This window comes from Onychostruthus taczanowskii, unplaced genomic scaffold, assembly GCF_017590055.1.
Source record: "Onychostruthus taczanowskii isolate IOZ18803 unplaced genomic scaffold, ASM1759005v1 scaffold18, whole genome shotgun sequence".
NCBI lineage: Eukaryota > Metazoa > Chordata > Aves > Passeriformes > Passeridae > Onychostruthus > Onychostruthus taczanowskii.
The window spans coordinates 12,166,975-12,184,580 of NW_024499017.1; the positions used below are offsets into that span (position 1 = coordinate 12,166,975).

The window sequence follows — 17,606 nt, forward strand, 5'->3', positions numbered from 1 at the left end:
GAATCCTTTTAAATGAATGCCAATACCAAGGGATTCTGTTTAACTCTTTATTTTCCATACATTAAATTTACTCAGATAAAAACATTCTAAAAATGTACAATTTAACTTTTAACAAAGTATAATAAAACATAAAAATCCCAATACCAGAATACTTGACATTTACAATTCAAAATCAAATTAGCTGAATATTAAATATTTACAAAACTATTTAAAATATTTATAAAGTTACATGCAGAATTTGTAATACTAGAAGTGATCGAAGTAAAAGAAATGGCTCAAATGGAGCAGGAATTTCCTTCATTCCTAATGGAAAGTTATGTCCAAGAGAAGCTGTTAATCTGCACTTGAAAACACACGGGATTTGCTTTCTGCTTCAGTACCAACACACTTCTTGTGTACATCAGGAAGATTTCAGGGAACAAATGGGTAATTCCAAGGGTTTATTACAAGAGCTGTGGGGCCTCAACCAGCCAAAGTGATTCCTACTCTCACAGACGCTCCATTATGTGGATTTTTGTCCAGATTTGCCCATATTCATCCCATTTACAGGTGTTCCAGACCAGCCTGAACTCAGCTCTCCCTCTGGCACAGCTCTGCTGCCCCGCAGGATTTTGGGAGGAGCTTTGCTCTGCCTGGTGCCCCAGCCTGGCTCATCCCGGGATATCTCTGGGATTTGGGGGCATGGCCGAGGCTTGGTGCTGGACTCGTTGCTTTGGGAAGTCTGGTGCTTAATCTGCCAAGATTTAATGAAAAGGTTTCACAAAAAGCTGAGTGTGACAGAGCTGGTTTGAATAAAAACCGGTTCTGATAAACTTTAGTAATGGTTCAAATGTAGTTTTTGATAAAAGTCAGGTGGAACCCTCTGATCTGTATCTCAGTTCCCTCTCCTCCCTCTAAGCACTCCCTCTTAAGAGTCGAGCCCAGAATATCTATTAATGCTTAATTTGCAGGGTGAGGAGGAGTTCACTGGAAATTCCATCCTATTTCCAGTCTTTCCATCATCAAATGGAAAATGCAGCTGGAACTGCCCCACCCGCTGCTCCCTCCCCTGGGAAAGGCTCCCTACTGGTTCTGCCCCTGCAGGGAGATCACTGGGGATTCCCTTCCCTCTTACACTGAAAAATCATTCCCATTCCACAGTGAAATCCATCTGGAGAACTAATTTCTTTTTATACTCACAGGACAAAGATAGGGCTAAATAACATTCTTTGAATTCTCCATCTTTCAATGTACAAAAATAGGGTTTAAGAACTGGTTCCTTCAGGCAGGGCAGCTGCAACTCTACTATTCCAACCCAAGCTGCCTTGCTTTTTAGGGGTAAAAAGATGAATTTGTGCCTTTGAAGAACAGATTAAGGATAATTTTATGGAATTAAGGTGCTCTGTTCGGACTTACCAACTTTGGTTGTTCTGGGTACAGAGTGGAGGTGTTCACTGGCAGGTCTGAAGCCCCAGCTCACTGGGATTTGGGGAAGGCTCTGAGGTTGCTGCTGGCTCACCACATTTTCCTCTTGGACACTCGTGTTGCCTCCAGGTCCTTCTGGATTGGATGTGACTCCAAACCCAGAGCCAGCTGATCCAAAGGGTCACCCAAACGCAGCCATGAGCCACCTGAAGAAACAACAGCCGTGACTTGACACAAAGGGAACAATCCCAAAGAAAGGAATGAAACAGTTTGCTGGAAACATCAGCCTGAACTCTACACAGGAAAGGATCCTAAAGAAAGCTCTGGAGAAAGGAATGAAACAATTTGCTGGACAGACGTTCAGTTTTACAGTCCTTTCGATACGATTTTTTCTGTAAGGAAGATCAGACACAACTGTGCCCAGCTCTGGGCAGTAAAACAAAACACAACTGATACAGAAATGACTTTTTTTTTTTTTTTTTGCTGCTGCTGTTTTTTTTTGCTGTTTCAAGAGGGTTTTTGAACACTGACATGTGTGTTGAAATACAGTTTCTTTAAATACAATTTTAAAATACTGTTTAAAAAAAGTGAAAAAAATAATAACAACAATAATAATAATAACACTAAGTTTGGCTTTCAGCACATGTTCCAGGCCACTGGAGAGACCCTCAAAGCTGCAAATAGTAAACATGGAACTGCACGTTTTCCTTGGGCATGATGCAGTGGGACAGACTGTTCCTACCATTGTCTCGAGCTCATTAAGGCAAAGTAAATTGCATTGTCAGTTTTCATCCCTTTAGTGTTGTAGGTCTGAAGGTTGTTCATGGGAACACAGGCAACGTCCTCAAACGCAGGCAGAGCCAACAGGGAGCGGGAGCTGGGCTGGGGGTACACAAATCAGGGGGTTCTTATTGCATAGCAATAAAAAATAGCTTTTGTTTGTTTGTTCTGCAAATTCAGGTTTTGGATCCCTCCCTGGGCCCAGTTTGGTTCTGCCCACCCACATTCCCGAGGCTCTCCCGATGCTCGCGATCCCACGAGGCTGAGACTGCCCTGGAGAGACAGGGACACAGGGATGGCCCAAAATGTTCCTTTCCTATGAGCAGGGCCCAGGAAGGGCTGAGCTCCCCCCTCACACGGCTCCATCTCCTGGGGGCAGCTCCAAACCCTCCTGCTCCCAAAGGACTTCCCAAGCCACTGCTCCACTACAAATCCTATGGATTCATCCTGGTGTAAGGAATACCTCCAAGTGTAAACAAAGCTTCAGACTTTAAAGGTGTCTCCCAAATTACAGGATGCAAATTTCTCTCTGTCAGACACTTTTACAGAGGAGGCCTCACCCATTTAATGCTGTCAAATTCCTGGGGGGCAGAGCCATGAGGATTAGGATCTTCTTTCAACCAGACAGGACCAAAGTGTTTCAAATTAGCAGTTCGAGATGGGTTTGGCTTCCTCTCGAGTCCTAATTTAGATTTGTCACCCACAAATGATGGACTAAGAAGTTAACACCAAAGCTACTCATCTACAACCTACTGCAACGAAGGAGGCCGACAAGAAATCCTTCCAAGTCTTGATAATAATGAAGTTTTTACTACCTTTTACATGTTTGACTCCCACCACTCCTGAATCCTGGGGTAGGAGCCAAAGGGTATTTTATATAAAGTAAAGCAAAAGCTTATCAACTCTGCTACCAGAGTTCTTAGTTTGATTTTTTTTTTTTTTTTAGGATGGTTTAAAATTCATTTACAAAAGCAGAATAATAAGGTTTCTGTGAAAGAGACCTATATACAGTAACAGGACGTAAAGGTTTTGTGTATTACAGGAAAATATCCTTGAAGCTTTTATGACTCTGGAGTCTCTGGGACTTGGACCCTTGGAAACTAAGTTTATTCCAGTGCTGGGAAGCCAGCACTAGCTAGTAATAGGTGAGACAATGAAGCACGAGTTTGTTTCCAGAAGGAACCGAAACTGCCGTGTGTGTTCTTTTGGAAGGGAAAAGAGAAACTTTTTAGGATTTTTATTGTGGAATTAAGTCCCGTAAGCCTGCTGGTGCCAATTTGTAAAGGTTGGAACTTCTTTGCCTCTTGCACTGGTCTCAGAGTGACACTGTCTGCTAAAAGTGCAGAAAGCTTGAAGAGTTTTACATTCTTCTGTAGTGCAATCCTTAAAAATCCCAGAGATTAGTGCCTGATCACTTTTGAAAAAAAGTAGACATTTTACCTAGCCCAGGGGTGCCAAAGTCCTTCCGGCCACTCCTACCTTCCACCTCAGAACAGAGCTGCCCTGGAGTCAGGCCTTTCACCTTGGAAAAGTCCATTTGTGGCAACATTCTCCAGCCAAAAAAGTGCAGGGGATGTTGTACTTCCAGCAGGAACTGCAGCTGGCCAGCTCCACCATCCATCCATCTATCCATCCATCTGTCCATCCATCCCTCGGTCCGAGGACACGGAGTCAGGAGTTCCAATGACAAAGCTTGAATTTGGCAATCAAAACTGGGTTGGCTGCACCCCTAAGCTAGATTTTCTACCTAGTCTAATAAAGTAAAGCACCTTTGGATTAAAAAATACATTAAGCTTAACAGCAACTGGACGTCTCAGTTTTGCAGTTCGATCTCCGTCGCTCTCCATGGCTTTACAGCATCGTGGTGCCAGCTGGGGAAACTCAGTCTGTGGAGTCCAGACTTTCAGAGGGAGGGGCGTACTTCAGCCTGAACGTACCTGGGACAGGGACAGGGACACAGGGGTTACACATCAGTCACCTCCCACAGCTTCCCAAACCAACCTGCTGCTTCTTACCCATGGAATGAACCACTGGAGCTTGGGGGGCAATTTTAGGGCTGGCACAACTTTTGTTTTGTGGAATGACAGAATCCCACAATGGTTTGGGTGGGAAAGGACCTTAAAGCCCATCCAGTTCCAATCCTGACACCTTCCACTGTCCCAGGCTGCTCCAAGCCCCAATGTCCAACCTGGCTTTGGACACTTCCAGGGATCCAGGGACAGCCACAGCTGCTCTGGGCACCTGTGCCAGGCCTGCCCACCCTCCCAGGGAGGGTCCGAACTGCAATTCTTCATTTAGGTCATTGTGTTGGGCAGGAAGGGAAGAGGAACAGAGATTTCAGCTTCTAAATTTCCAGGGGAACTTGCAGTAAGGACCAAAGCTGACCTGGCTGACAATGCAGAGGCAGCAACAGCGGTTCTGCTGCAACCTGTCCACAGCAGCTCCCTCCCTTCCTTGATGTTTCTTCCCTCCCTAAAAAACTGTGCCAACTCCACAGAGCACATCTGAGGGCCTCATCTGAGTCCTCCTCATGGGGCTGCCTAAAATTTGCCAATAGCTCAGATCATCAACTTTTAATAACAAAATATTTTTACAAGCCAGAAATTCCAAGACACCATCAGACCCCAGTGGCAGGTCTCAAGGCCACGCTCTGGATTGGATCCTACTCCAAACCCAGACCCAACCATTCCAAAAGGTCACCCAAACGCAGCCATGAGCCACCTGAAGAAACAACAGCCGTGACTTGACACAAAGGAAACTATCCCAAAAAAGGAATGAAGCAGTTTGCAGGAAACATCAGCCTGAACTCTACACGTCAGATCATCAACTTTTAATAACAAAATATTTTTACAAGCCAGAAATTCCAAGACACCATCAGACCCCAGTGGCAGGTCTCAAGGCCACGCTCTGGATTGGATCCTACTCCAAACCCAGACCCAACCATTCCAAAAGGTCACCCAAACGCAGCCATGAGCCACCTGAAGAAACAACAGCCGTGACTTGACACAAAGGAAACTATCCCAAAAAAAGGAATGAAGCAGTTTGCTGGAAACATCAGCCTGAACTCTACACACAGAAGGACTCTGTGTGTCCCCCCTGGCCTTTACCTTGCCGATTGAAATCCATGGGCGGCTGTTTGCAGTCCTGAGCTCTGTGCCCGCTGGCCCCGCAGTTGTAACAGGAGAGGTTCCCGTTTTTTTTGTGACTCGACCCGTTGCCGTTGCCCATCATTCCCTGTGCCTGGTACACCCCGGCCGTGCCCGCCATAAAGTTCTGCATGGGGGGCACGGCGAAGGTGGACTGGCCGGCCATGACGGAGTCGGGGGCCAGGCCGCTGTTGTAGGCCGTGTGCACCACGGGGAACGTGGTGCTGCTGTTGTACTGCTGCGTGTTGATGTAGCCGTTGCTACACAGGGGGTTGAAGGGCAGGAAAGGGAAAGTAAACATGGAAGGTCCTGAAAAGGGGTGCTGGAAATAGTTGGCGTAGCTGACGGTCATGCCACTGGAGCCGCAGTTGCCGCTGCAGCCGCAGGAGCTGCACACCATGCAGCCGGGGGGCTGCGGCGGCGGCTGCTGGTGGTGGTGGTGATGGTGGTTCTGGTTGGGGACGGGGACGCTCCCGGCCGAGCCGCCGCTGCTGCTGCTGCTACTGCTGCTGCTGCTGCTGCTGTAGAAGTTGTTGTCGGCGCCGGAGGAGAGCGTGGGGCTGGAGCTGGGCGCGGGGCAGCTGGGCAGGTTGGCCATGGTGGTGAAGGACGGGGACGGGTGGCTGCTGGAGGAGGCCGCGTTGCTGTTGGCGCAGAAGCTGCCCTGCATGGGCGCCACGGGCACGCTGCTCATGGCAGAAAAGGCAACTTTGGTGTTGGCTGTGTACAGAGCAGTCCGGGGGTTGATTATTGCAGGGGACACCGTTATTTGCATATTACTGGAGCAGGAAGTCTGTCCGGCCATGGCGGAGTCGGTGGGAAGAGACGACGACACCAGGAGTTTGATGGGCGGACGAGCCACGTGGAAGACTGTGCTGGACGTCACCGTGGCAGCGGTGCTCGTCTCCACTATGAGTCCTGGCTGCTGGGCTGGTTTGATCACTCTGTCCAGAGTGGAAGCGTGGACGACTTTGGTGCGAGGCCCAAAGTTCATGGTGGACGTGGGGGAGCTGCTCTCGGCACCCCCCGACATCACCTGCAGGGGCTGGTGCGGAGAGGACGCGGACATGACGTCCACCACGGCGTTCCCAAAGCCCTTTTCCATCTTTATGCTGCCCCTCGAGCCGGGAGACACTTTATTCCTTTCTTCCAAAGACAAGAGGGAGTGCACGGAGGACGAGAGCAGCTTCATGTCGGCGGAGCCGCGCTCAGGTTTGTGCACGGAGCCGAGCATGCGGATGGGCGCGATGTGCGACGGGCTCGGGGACAGCATCTGCATGGGCAGCGCGTGGTGGCCGGCGGGGCCCGAGCCGGCGTCGTTCTGCACGGGCAGCACCTGGGCCGTGGGCCTGGCAGAGCTCGAGGGGAAATGGTTCAGCAGCATCACCGGCTTCTCCTTGTCCGAGGCGTCCAGGTGGAGCTCCAGGCCTGGGGAGAGAGGAGCGGTGAGGACGGCCCTGAGCGCGGCAGGGGGAGCGGCAGGGGGGCTCTGCTTACGTCTCTCGTTCTCCTCGGCGCTGTCCGAGCTCTCCTCCCGTGCCTGGATCCCCATGGGGCTGGAGCTGGAGCTGGAGTACTCGGAGGAGCTGCCCTCCCGGGGCAGGGGGTGGGCTGGCTGATCCACGTCCACTCGCAGCTCTGCAGGGACAGGGGACGCGGAGGTGACACTGACAGCGCCTCAGCAGAACACGGCCGTGCTCAGCATTTACAGGGATACATCAGAGTGGAACAGAGCAGCTGCCCATTCCCCCCAGAGCCACGGAAAAAATCACTTTTTATTGCCCCCAGTAATCACCAAAATCAGACTTTTTGCTTGCCCTCCGTGAAGCCAGTGGCTTTTGGAAGATAAAGCTTGGGGAAGCAGCAGCACAGGAAGGAGCTGACCCTCGAGCAGGCACAGCTGAGCACAGCAGTGCCCCCTGCTCCCCTTACCTGCAGCGTGGTTGCCCCGGATACTCTGGATAGGCCCCACGTGGGAAGTGGGGGGAACCCTGGCCACCCCACTGCTGGTCACTGAGGAAGGTGTGGAGGGGTTTAGGCACCGTTTCTCTGACTTCTCCCTACAGGGTGATGGAGAGAAGCACAAAGAGACAGAAACCGGCTAAAACACAACCACAAATAAATCCATTTCTGAATGAACCCAAAGCAGACAAAGCCCATTGAACAATCCGCTGCTGCTGTGCCCGTTTCAAATGGAAATGCTTGGAAATCACAGCAGTGCTGACCAGAACTGCCAGCAGTTAGGGCTGGACTATCTGCCATCTGATTACAACACTATACTCCTATTTGTCCAGGGTAAAACATCACCAAACCCTGACTAAACTCTAAAATTCTATCACATATTAAGTCAGCACATCCCAAACCCAGAGAGAAAACAAACACAGCCCCAAGTTTTCCTTTTCCAAACAAACTCTGGAAAAACTAAGATTGCTCATAAACACTGCCAAGGAGCTCTGAAAAATGGGCACAGATTTGGATTTCTAATTGCTTTTTGAGGAACAGCAGTAGCTGCAGAATAAACACTTTCCTGTAAGGGGAGATGCAAAAGCCAGGACAATCTGCTGCATCAGTGTCCCCAAAGGGCTGTCACAGCTGCCTAGGGTCACCGTGGGACACAGGGGCAGCTCCTGAAGTAGCTGTGCTCCATCCACATGGATTGGAGCCAGAAAATTGTCACTTCCTAGGAAAAAAAAGGCCTGACTTTGGGAGTGCATCTCCTGGGCTTGCAAACCCAACAGCTTCCATCAATGTCAAGTGGACGGGAAGCCCAAAATCTTTGCAATAAATGTGATACAAGTTTAAAAAAACCTAACCACAATATGTGTATTTTGTAGATTTAAAGATTTGGTATCCTTATCACAACCCTGAACAGGCAGCAATAAACCAGAAAGTGCTAAATATTGTTTAGTAATGGAGATAATAATCATCCATATCTCCAGGTGGGAATCACGGCAGGTTTGTGCTCTGGGAAGTAAAATTTGTGGGTTTTGACCTTAAAAGAAGTTCTCCCAGCCCTCACTTACTTCTCCAGCTCTAGTTGGGTCTTGAGCTTCTTCTTTGCTCCCATGGTGAGGGACTCAAACTTATTCAGATCTTCCTCGGTAAGACTCAAAAACTTGGAAAGAAAAAATATGTTTGGTTTTATATCCTGAAATATTCTTATTCCCATTTTTAGTGAAGAGCAATTCCAAAAGCCAACTTTAAAACCATTTTTAAATTTAAAGAAACTCTCTACTCCAGTTTTCAATTATAGTGTAAAAGGAAAGTGTGGGGGACAGGCATGAAAGAAAGAACACCAGTAGATTTAATTTAATTAGGTGGGTTCTTGTATTAACCAGTCCCAGTAAAGATGCAATAACTCGTGTATATATTCAAAGAGAATTAAATTAAAATAGAACTTGGTGCTATCAGTGAATTTAAGGATCTTAGAAAATCACTCCAGTTTTCCCAGTGTGTCATTTACCTCAGAAGTGCAATGAAAATACACACCAATAGTAAATTTAATAATAAAATATAGAGATAGATACAGACATTTATATTATAATGTAATTAAAATGAAAGCCAGTGAAGTATACATAATAATAATTGCTTTTTTAAAATACACTGGAATATAGAGTTTTACTACTTTATTAAAGAAAAAAAAACCCCAGTATATTTCCCTTCTTATAATGAAGAAAATTAAATGAGAAGCCTCTGGTAAGAGATTGGAATTAAATCCATAAAATATTCCATAAGCAGCACAAAGCTCAGCCCAAGCCCTCCCTCCACTGGAGGGCGTTCCAGGCCAAAAGACAGAGGACAAGAAATCTCCCACTGGAGCTGGGAAAATGCTCCAAAACCTTGTTTAGATAAAATCCAGCACACACAGGTGTGATTTGGGACTCTTACGATGCAAAGACGTAAGAGATGATTTTTCCACAGGAATTTCTGCAGGAAGCAAACCTCACTCACTCATGTTCATATTCATGCCAGGAGTCTCTGAAAATCTATTTCTTAAAAAGAGGATAACCAAATATTTTGGGAGAAAAACGAACCAAGAAGCAGAAATCAAGAGAAATCAAGATATTTAGTTGTCTCCTGCACACAAAGGGAAGTCCAGGGAGCCAAGCAGAGCTCCTGAGGCAGCATCCCAGCTGGATCTCCAAGCACTCCATGGGGAAGCCTGGGAGAAGCAGCAGCTGTTGGACAGCCCCGGACACAACACACAGTGAGAACAGCAAGAAGGTTTTCATCAATTCATTACTGCTTTCAGAAAGTGAAAACCACCCCAGCACGTGCCAGAAACTTGTGTGATCCTCAGCGCAGACGTTCCCAGCCTGGAGAACGCGGGGATAACTGAAAAGCCGGCTGGCTGCTTCCCTCCATTTCCTGCCTTACCTTTTCCATGGTGAGCTGTTTGAAGACAGGGTAATACTTGTGCAAGCGCAGCTTCCTGAGCCAGTCCAGGATCCCGTTCTGCTCCTGTGTCTGAGGGGTCTGAGGGCTGGAAGACATCAGCATGGCTGGGGAGGAGCTCTCCAGCTGGGAGCGGTAGCCCAGCGAGGAGCCGGCGCCTCCGGAGTGCGAGCAGTGGGGCAGGGACACGGCGGCCGCAGCCGAGTGCTGGACGTGGTTCTGGGAAGACTGAATTCCAGCCACCCCACATATAGGTCTGGAAAATAGCAACAGGGTTGGGTTTAGTTGGATGAGCTGTGACACCCCAGAGCTCAGCTGCTGTGGCCACAGAAATTGGGATTCTGGGAAAAATCACCCCGTTGGAGCTAAGGTATGGATTTGTACCTGCCCTGCTCCACAGCTCAGTAAAACAGGGCAGTTCTGGCAAAGGGTGAAGCTGATCTTCACCTTAAACAGAATTTTCCTTCAATCATTTCCTTCAATAATCACAGATCTGAAATATTCTGCTGCCTCTCTGCGATTTAAAAAAGCTTTTGACAAAGAGGATTTTGCATTATTAAAAAGAAGTAAAGATGCCCAAATATAATCACATGGAAATTTGTAATATTTCCATATGGAAGTGGCAAAAGAAGCCACAGTACTGGCACCTTGAAGGGGGTCTGGGTTTTGTTGGATAACATGAAAATTGCCTCTTAAGAGAATTATAAACAAGATAAATATTTCACCTTCCAGATGTTCCCAGCGTAGTTCCTACTTTATACAGGGAGGGGTTGCCAGGATCTGGAAACAAGGAAGAGAGTCACAAATGGCATCAGTTTATGAAATGCAGTACAAAAAAATTTTTTTTAAATCTTATTTCAACTCACTTGAGCTCTGAAGTTGCTGTGAGGGAGATGAAGTGCTGAAGAACTTCCTGACGTGGTCGTTTTTCACCACATGGGAAGGGAACGGGGCCAGGTACCTGCAGCAAACAAAACCCCTGCTCTGTTAGAGCCTCCCAAATCCATCAGGATTGCACTCTGGACAACACACTTGGAAATCAGATTTGGAAATTTAAAAGCTGAAACACACCATGCAATTCTGAATTCTGGAAATTTATGGATATTCTTATTCTTAATACCAAACCCTGCTACCCCGGGTTGTTTTCACTCTGGTGAGTGTTTCAGCAAAGATCCCTCATTCAGCAACCCTGAACACTTCTAAGGCAGAAAATGTTCAAATGTAAACTTGAAAATTGCCTTTCAAATGCAGGAACCTGAGGAATATAAAATAGAGATGGATCTGTTATTGAATTTCCTCCTCTTGGAGATAAACAGCAGATGCAGAGTCTGGCAGCTTAGGGAAAAACTTCTGTCACGTTTTCCCTGTGCCTCTTTTAAGGGAAAAAGAGCCCTTTTTAGCAGCATTCCCGTGCCTCCAGGGGGCTGTGGGACAAGGGACAGAGGGACTGGACAAGGAGGGACAGTTTTGAGCTGGAAGAGGATGGATTTAGATAATATATTGGGGAGAAATCCTTCCCTGGGAGAGTGGGGAGGCGCAGGGTGCCCAGAGCAGCTGGGGCTGCCCCTGGATCCCTGGAACATCCAAGGCCAGGCTGACAGTGGAGCTTGGAGCACCCTGGGATGGTGGAAGGTGTCCCAGCCACGGCAGGGATGGAATGGGATGAGCTTTGAGGTTCCTTCCAACCCAAACCATCCTAGAATTCCACAAAAAGACGCCAATTTCCCAAAGCTTTGCACCTCACACACCCAGAGGTGTTTCCCAGCTGGAAAGCCCAGAGTTCAGTGCTGAATTCCACAGCTGAGCAGCACCTTGGAGCAGCTTCTTCCCTGAGCTCTGGCAGTGCTGTTGCTGCTCCATTAACCCAGATTTGGAGAGGCTGTTGTTCCCAAGCAGCAGCCACACACATTCCCTGCAGCCTCCCAAACTCTCCTTGGAGCACAGCAAGGCAATGGGAATGCTGCCTGCCATGAAAAATAATCCAGGCATGCACCTGCTGGCTGCTGCCTATGGAAAACCAACATCCACCATGGCTTAGGAAAAAAAAAAAGTGGAAAGGAGAAGCTCTATTAAAGTTAATTAATATTTTAAAGTGTCATTTAAGTTTATAATAATAACGTATTAGGATCAGAATAATATTAATATTACAATAATCTCGTTTTGTGTAGATGAAGACAGTAGCAGCTGAAAGGAGTTTAAGTCACTCCAATTTTCCTAGGAAAATCATATTTAGAAAGAGAAACCTGATGTGATCTGCTACAGATTATGATACTTAAAATACTGGTTTATATTAAATAATGGCCAGATGATTTGTGATAATTTGAGGAGGTACAAGATAAGGCTTCAAAACATTTCTTAGCTGTTAATGGCTTCCAAAAATGTAATCATTTAATAATAGCTAAATACATACCTAACTTTTAAAAATTAAAGTAAAATAAACACCATGATAACCTAAAACAACTGAGAAAATCAAAACCCTGTGAAAGTAGGAAAAAAATCCCCAAAACCCATTCCTCAATACATATGGGTGAATATTCAGGCTTCTATTTTTTCCTTTTGAGTGGTTGTTTTAAACAATTCTGGTTATTTTTGAGTCCAAAACAAACTTTTGCAAAGCCAGTGATCCTCTATTTGTTCTTCACAAGGAATGAGGAAATATCAATTCTCCATGAAGCTTAATACAGAATATTATTACCATCTGTATTTCTGAAGAAAGAATTCCTGAAAAATTCTTATGCACTGGAATTAATGGAACATCCAGGAAAAAAGCTTAGGATCAGGCTCTAATTTCTTTGAAGTAATTTAGAATATGGAGATAATATTTCTATTTCCTTTTTTTTTTTTTTTTTTTTTTTTTTGGGGAAAAAAGCCCAGTGTCAAGATAAAAACCCCAGAAAATCCCAGCATACCTCAGGTCTGATTCCAGGTCCATGTGGTTCCGTTCCAGGTAAAATGAATCTGGACCAGCTAAGCAGGGAATGAATTTCTCCAAGTTTTCTTCTGGATACAGCTGAGACAGCTAAAGAGGGAGGATATGACAAATTACTAGTGAAAAGTCTTGTTATTTCTGTGAGATTCAAGCCACTGCCACTTATAAATCAAATATTTTATGAAATTCAATCTGAATTATCTTGGCACATTTTGAGAAGTATCATTGAACAAAATTAGAGAGAGGGACAAAACATTTTTTTCCTTTTCAAAGTGTTTTTCTTGTTGTCTTTACCTTTGAAATAAATTCAGTCACTTCAGCAGAAGATTTGGTTACCAACGTCACCGAAGAATCAGACCACAGGACCTTGGGGAAGAGCAAGAAGGATTTACTTTAGTAATTAATTTAATTTGGTTCCTCAAAATTCAGTAATTGGTATCAACTGTCCCTCACAGATGTTGTGAAGGGTGACATCAAAGAAGGAAACAATTTTTTTTTGTGCACAAGGACATAATTGCTGCCCAATTCTTGCTGTTTTTACATTTATCAACTCCTCTGGATGCTTGGAAGAGCCCCTCAGAGTTTACACAGCCCTTACACACTGCAGACATCCAGAGTTAAGCAAGCAACCACAGAGTAATGGCATTTTTTTCCCCTCATTATTGTTAAAGAAAACAGCTGGTTTGTAGGATCTGCGTTCCAACAGGAACGGCTCCCCCCACACCAGGCTGCCTATTGCTAATTAATCAACTCCATATGCCACAGAAATTGGGAATGGCAGCAAAAATCAGGCAAAACCTTCCCAGTGAAACCTGCAGCTCCTGCTCCAGACTCCATCTTGTCCATACTCTAAAAAAAAGGGAATATTCACTATCTCTTCCTCCACAAACAAGTCACAACATCCTTGGATATCGAAGCATTTATTGCTTGGGAGATGAAGTTTAACTGAGCCAAAAATCAGAATTTCTTGGCTTGAGGAAAATCAGCACGAGACAGGCCAGAGGTGAATCCCTGTGGATCCAAAATATCCATTGGAGCATCTGGGAGGCAGCTGGATCCATAGGGGAAGGAGCTGGGTGGGAGTCTGGGGATCACAGAGCAGCCTCTCACATGACATTCGTTTCAATGACAACTCCAAACATACACAAAGTTTTTCCAGCCATCCAAAAGCTGCCAAAACGAGTGGGGAGAGGAGAGGATTTCAAAATATATTACATAAGGGAGGAATTTCCTCTCAGCAGAGCTGTTACACCAAAAAAAAAAAAAGAAAAAAAAAGGGGGGAAGAAAAGAAGACAGAAAAACTTGAGCAGTTTTACCAAGTTTGTGGGTTGTTTTTTTTAAAGTTTGTGGTAAATAAATATTTTTTTTAAATTCACAAGGAATTTCAGAAAGTACAGGAAATAATTCTCTTTTTTTTCTAGTTCTGTAATAACTCAACAATTGTCATGACTTCTGTTTTAACTTGACTTTTCAATACTTACAAAAAAATAACATGAACTGTAAATGGGGGGAACAATAGCACTGCAAACACTAAACTGCTCCATCCATTGACCTGATATTCCCAAGCTCCTGAACAGAACAAAACCATTCCATAATTGGGTTTTTAACCCAGCAAACAGCAATTTATCAACTCAGCTGAAGTCTCTGCTCTTCCTTCAGTTCAAGCTGTTGAGGCAAACACTGGGTACAGTAATTTCTGTTATTTATAGAAAAATTTGTAATAGGAAAAGAAGTTTCACGAGATCTTAATTGGAGTGGAGACAACTGCAGGCTTCATACAGAGCTTGAAAAGCCCTTGGAAAAATCCTGTCTGTGATGGATGACATTTGGAACAATTGGGGATTCAGGAAATTTGGGACATTCTCCATGAATCCAGTCCTGCAGAGGTTGCAGAATACTGCCAAAATCCCAAGAGATGCTGAGGAGTTTTAAGGAATAACTTAGTGAAAGTTGTGGATAATTGGGGTTCTCTTGCCTGGCTCCTTCTGGATTCTCCTTTTCTCACCCTTCACTTTGTCTCATCAAACAAACCAAAGCTGTTTTCTGGGCTGAGCATCCCAAATTTTGGAATACTTCACTCCAGCTGGGAGAAAAGCTGCTCAGCAGCACCCACTTCCACAGGGTGCCATTGCCCCAGGAGATGAATTCATCCCCTGGAGTTCATCCCCTGAATGATGAAACCCAAACTTACCTCAAAGGAATACTCAACATTTCTTTCATTCTTCTTGTGTGCCAGCCCCTTTAATTCCACTTTTTCAACACTCACTAGGGAAAAACAAAGAGAGAAGAAGAATGAGGAGGATGTTCCTAAATACAGGCAGAAGTGACTTTTGGGAAGTGCCAGGCCTTGCTCTGAGAGCATCCCATAACCTGTGGAGGTGTTCCAGGTGCCCAGTTCCAACTTCCTTCCTCAGGAATGTTGGTACCACCACTTCATGCTATTTTCCAGCCTTAGGAAAGCTTCATTCCAATAATTCCAAATAATCCACTCCAAGCAAAGCTCTTATCACCCCACTCATCTCTGTAATAACACACTACGCACACATGGAATTATCTTAATAACATCAAGGAATAAACACCATCCCTCCCAGGGAAACTGGGATGAGGAAGAACTCTTATGTTTTCAGGGCCTGGTTTTACAAGTTCAGTGTGGTTTCACAGCTCTGCTCACATCCTGACTCCTCCCTTCCTGCAGTTTCACAGAAAACTTCAGCCTCCACTGGAATAAGGTGTAAATAAAATCAGGATTTGAGTGTGGAAAGGATGGAATGCCAGGCCAGGTCACCTTACACATCAGGTATTTGGTGTGCTGAGATCTTGGAGACTCCCACTTCCCAAGACACCCAGATCAGGAATTCACCATGAAAAGCCTTTATTTCATCAACTTTCTATTCTCTTATAAATTCCTCCTGCCTTTTGACTGCACACACGGGGAGCCATACATGGATTTTTTTTCTTACAAAAAGCCAATTTACATTGGCTTAAAACTCCACAAGCAGCATTATCCCAACCCAGAGTCACTAAAATTTCACCTGTGATTGCCAGGTGCCTGAAGGGACAAGTGCTATGATGCATGGTGTGTTTTCACTGAGCAGTCCCAACAAGGGAGAGCCCAGAATTCTGTCACTTTATTTCCAAAGAATCACCATTTACAAGCTGTTAACCTGTTTTCAGGACTATTTATTATTAACTTTTTGTTATCAGTAAGACTCAAACCAATGTTTATCACATGGAACTTCCTCCTGAGTGCCCAACAAAACACTGCAGTGAAGTTACAGCAGCACCACTGCAACAGGGACATGGCTTTTGTCACCTTCCTTGTCCCTGTCCCCAGGGAGGCTCCACCCAAAGCCCCCCTGGAGCTTCAGTTCCTTCTGTTTCCCAACAGTTGTGGCCTGAAGGTTTCCCTGTGGCCTTTTCAATTTTTTTATTGCGTCCTCAGAGAATTCCAGAATGGTTTGGGTTGGAAAGGACCTTAAAGCCCATCCAGTTCCAACCCTGACACCTCCCACTGTCCCAGGTTGCTCCAAACCCCATCCAGCCTGGCCTTGGGCACTGCCAGGGATCCAGGGGCAGCCACAGCTGCTCTGGGTACCTGTGCCAGGGCTCACCTTCCCATAGGGAACAATTCCTTCCCAATATCCCATCTAAATCCCCTCCCTAGCAGTGGAAGCCATTCCCTGTGTCCTGTCCCTCCATCCCTTGTCCCCAGTCCCTCTCCAGCTCTCCTGGAGCCCTTTCAGGCCCTGGAAGGGCTCTGAGCTCTCCCTGGATCCTTCTCCTCTCCAGGTGAGCATCCCCAGCTCTCCCAGCCTGGCTCCAGCCCTGGAGCAGCTCCATGGCCTCCTCTGGACTCATCCCAGCAGTTTGTGACAATGGCAACCCCAGAGCTGGACACAGCTCTGCAGGTGGGGTCTCAGTGGAGCACAGCAGGTCCTGTTCTGGAGGAGGTCTTGCTCATTTACAAATGTTGCCACCTGGGTCTTTCTGCTTAAAAATCTCTTATTTGAGTCTTGTTTGCAGTGAAAATTTTGCAAGCCCCCAAAATCAGCCCTACAGATGTTTGTGCCTGTCTTTACATGGAGAAAATGAATATTCCTGCCCTGAGCCTCACTCAACTGTTCCTCCTCCATGTAATTCCCAATTAAATTACATAAATCCCTGGGCTTAGGAATAATGTCAATTCATTACTTACTGCTTTCTCCTGCACATTCTGCTTTTTGGAGAGGTTTGTTCCTTTCAAAAGATTTCACTGGGTTCCTCTCCCGCTTCTGAAATTATTTTGTGCCACATGCTGAGCAGCACAGGGATAAATCTGCTCACCAGACACTGCTGAGCCATCCAGACAATATTCAGTGGCATGAAGGTTTGAACATGAAGATTTGCAAAGGTAAATTAAAATAAAATCTACCTCAGTACATTTATTTAAGAGAATTCAGGGCCCCTTGAGTTGCAATCACAACTAAAATTCACCGAATATTGATTGGAATTGTGAACACTACAGGATTATAATGACAAAGAATGTGTAAAATGGGTATTGAGAGGGGGAATGTGGTGAAGCAGCTGAAAGATGAGCAAATAACTTGCAGAAATCCTGGTGTCAACTGCTGCAACATCTGGTTTTGAAAACCACAGCCAGCGTTACGCAACATTTGTTGTTTATAGCAAACCCAGCATCACTTTTCTGCAACTGCTCTTATCGTTTGGCATTTCCAAGAGATTCAAACCCCATCTCTTCCAGACATTCATTTTTCATCTCCAGCAATTGCAGCAGAATTGGATCACCCAGAGACATAAACCCAAGCTATTCCTGTTTTACTGTGTGGGTTAATAACAAACCTTAAATCACCCCTGGATTTCGTGGTGCTGACAGTGCCACAACCTTTTCCTGCTCAACGCCTGGGCTGAACTTGCCCAGTGAGTAAAATCCACTGCAGTGAATTTATCCATG

The 17,606-nt window shown here is 45.7% G+C and overlaps 1 protein-coding gene across 2 annotated transcripts in view; it reads right to left on the reverse strand.

Annotated features, from left to right (window-relative positions):
• Positions 1-33: 33 nt before the first annotated feature.
• Positions 34-17,606, reverse strand: part of ZCCHC14 (zinc finger CCHC-type containing 14) — a 48,463-nt gene continuing 30,890 nt past the window's right edge. The window contains exons 3-14 of one of the 2 annotated variants that reach the window (XR_005952376.1): positions 14,847-14,920; positions 12,949-13,020; positions 12,635-12,744; positions 10,592-10,686; positions 10,451-10,505; positions 9,708-9,981; positions 8,354-8,445; positions 7,263-7,390; positions 6,828-6,968; positions 5,292-6,758; positions 1,396-4,121; positions 34-733 (exon numbers count right to left, since the gene is read on the reverse strand). Coding sequence is in view for 1 of the 2 variants with exons in the window: in XM_041400580.1 (XP_041256514.1) it covers positions 4,066-4,121; positions 5,292-6,758; positions 6,828-6,968; positions 7,263-7,390; positions 8,354-8,445; positions 9,708-9,981; positions 10,451-10,505; positions 10,592-10,686; positions 12,635-12,744; positions 12,949-13,020; positions 14,847-14,920 (2,564 nt within the window). In the remaining variant the exon portion in view is untranslated. Of the gene's footprint in view, positions 4,122-5,291; positions 6,759-6,827; positions 6,969-7,262; positions 7,391-8,353; positions 8,446-9,707; positions 9,982-10,450; positions 10,506-10,591; positions 10,687-12,634; positions 12,745-12,948; positions 13,021-14,846; positions 14,921-17,606 lie in introns of both variants that reach the window. The other variant, XM_041400580.1, reaches the window with a different exon arrangement.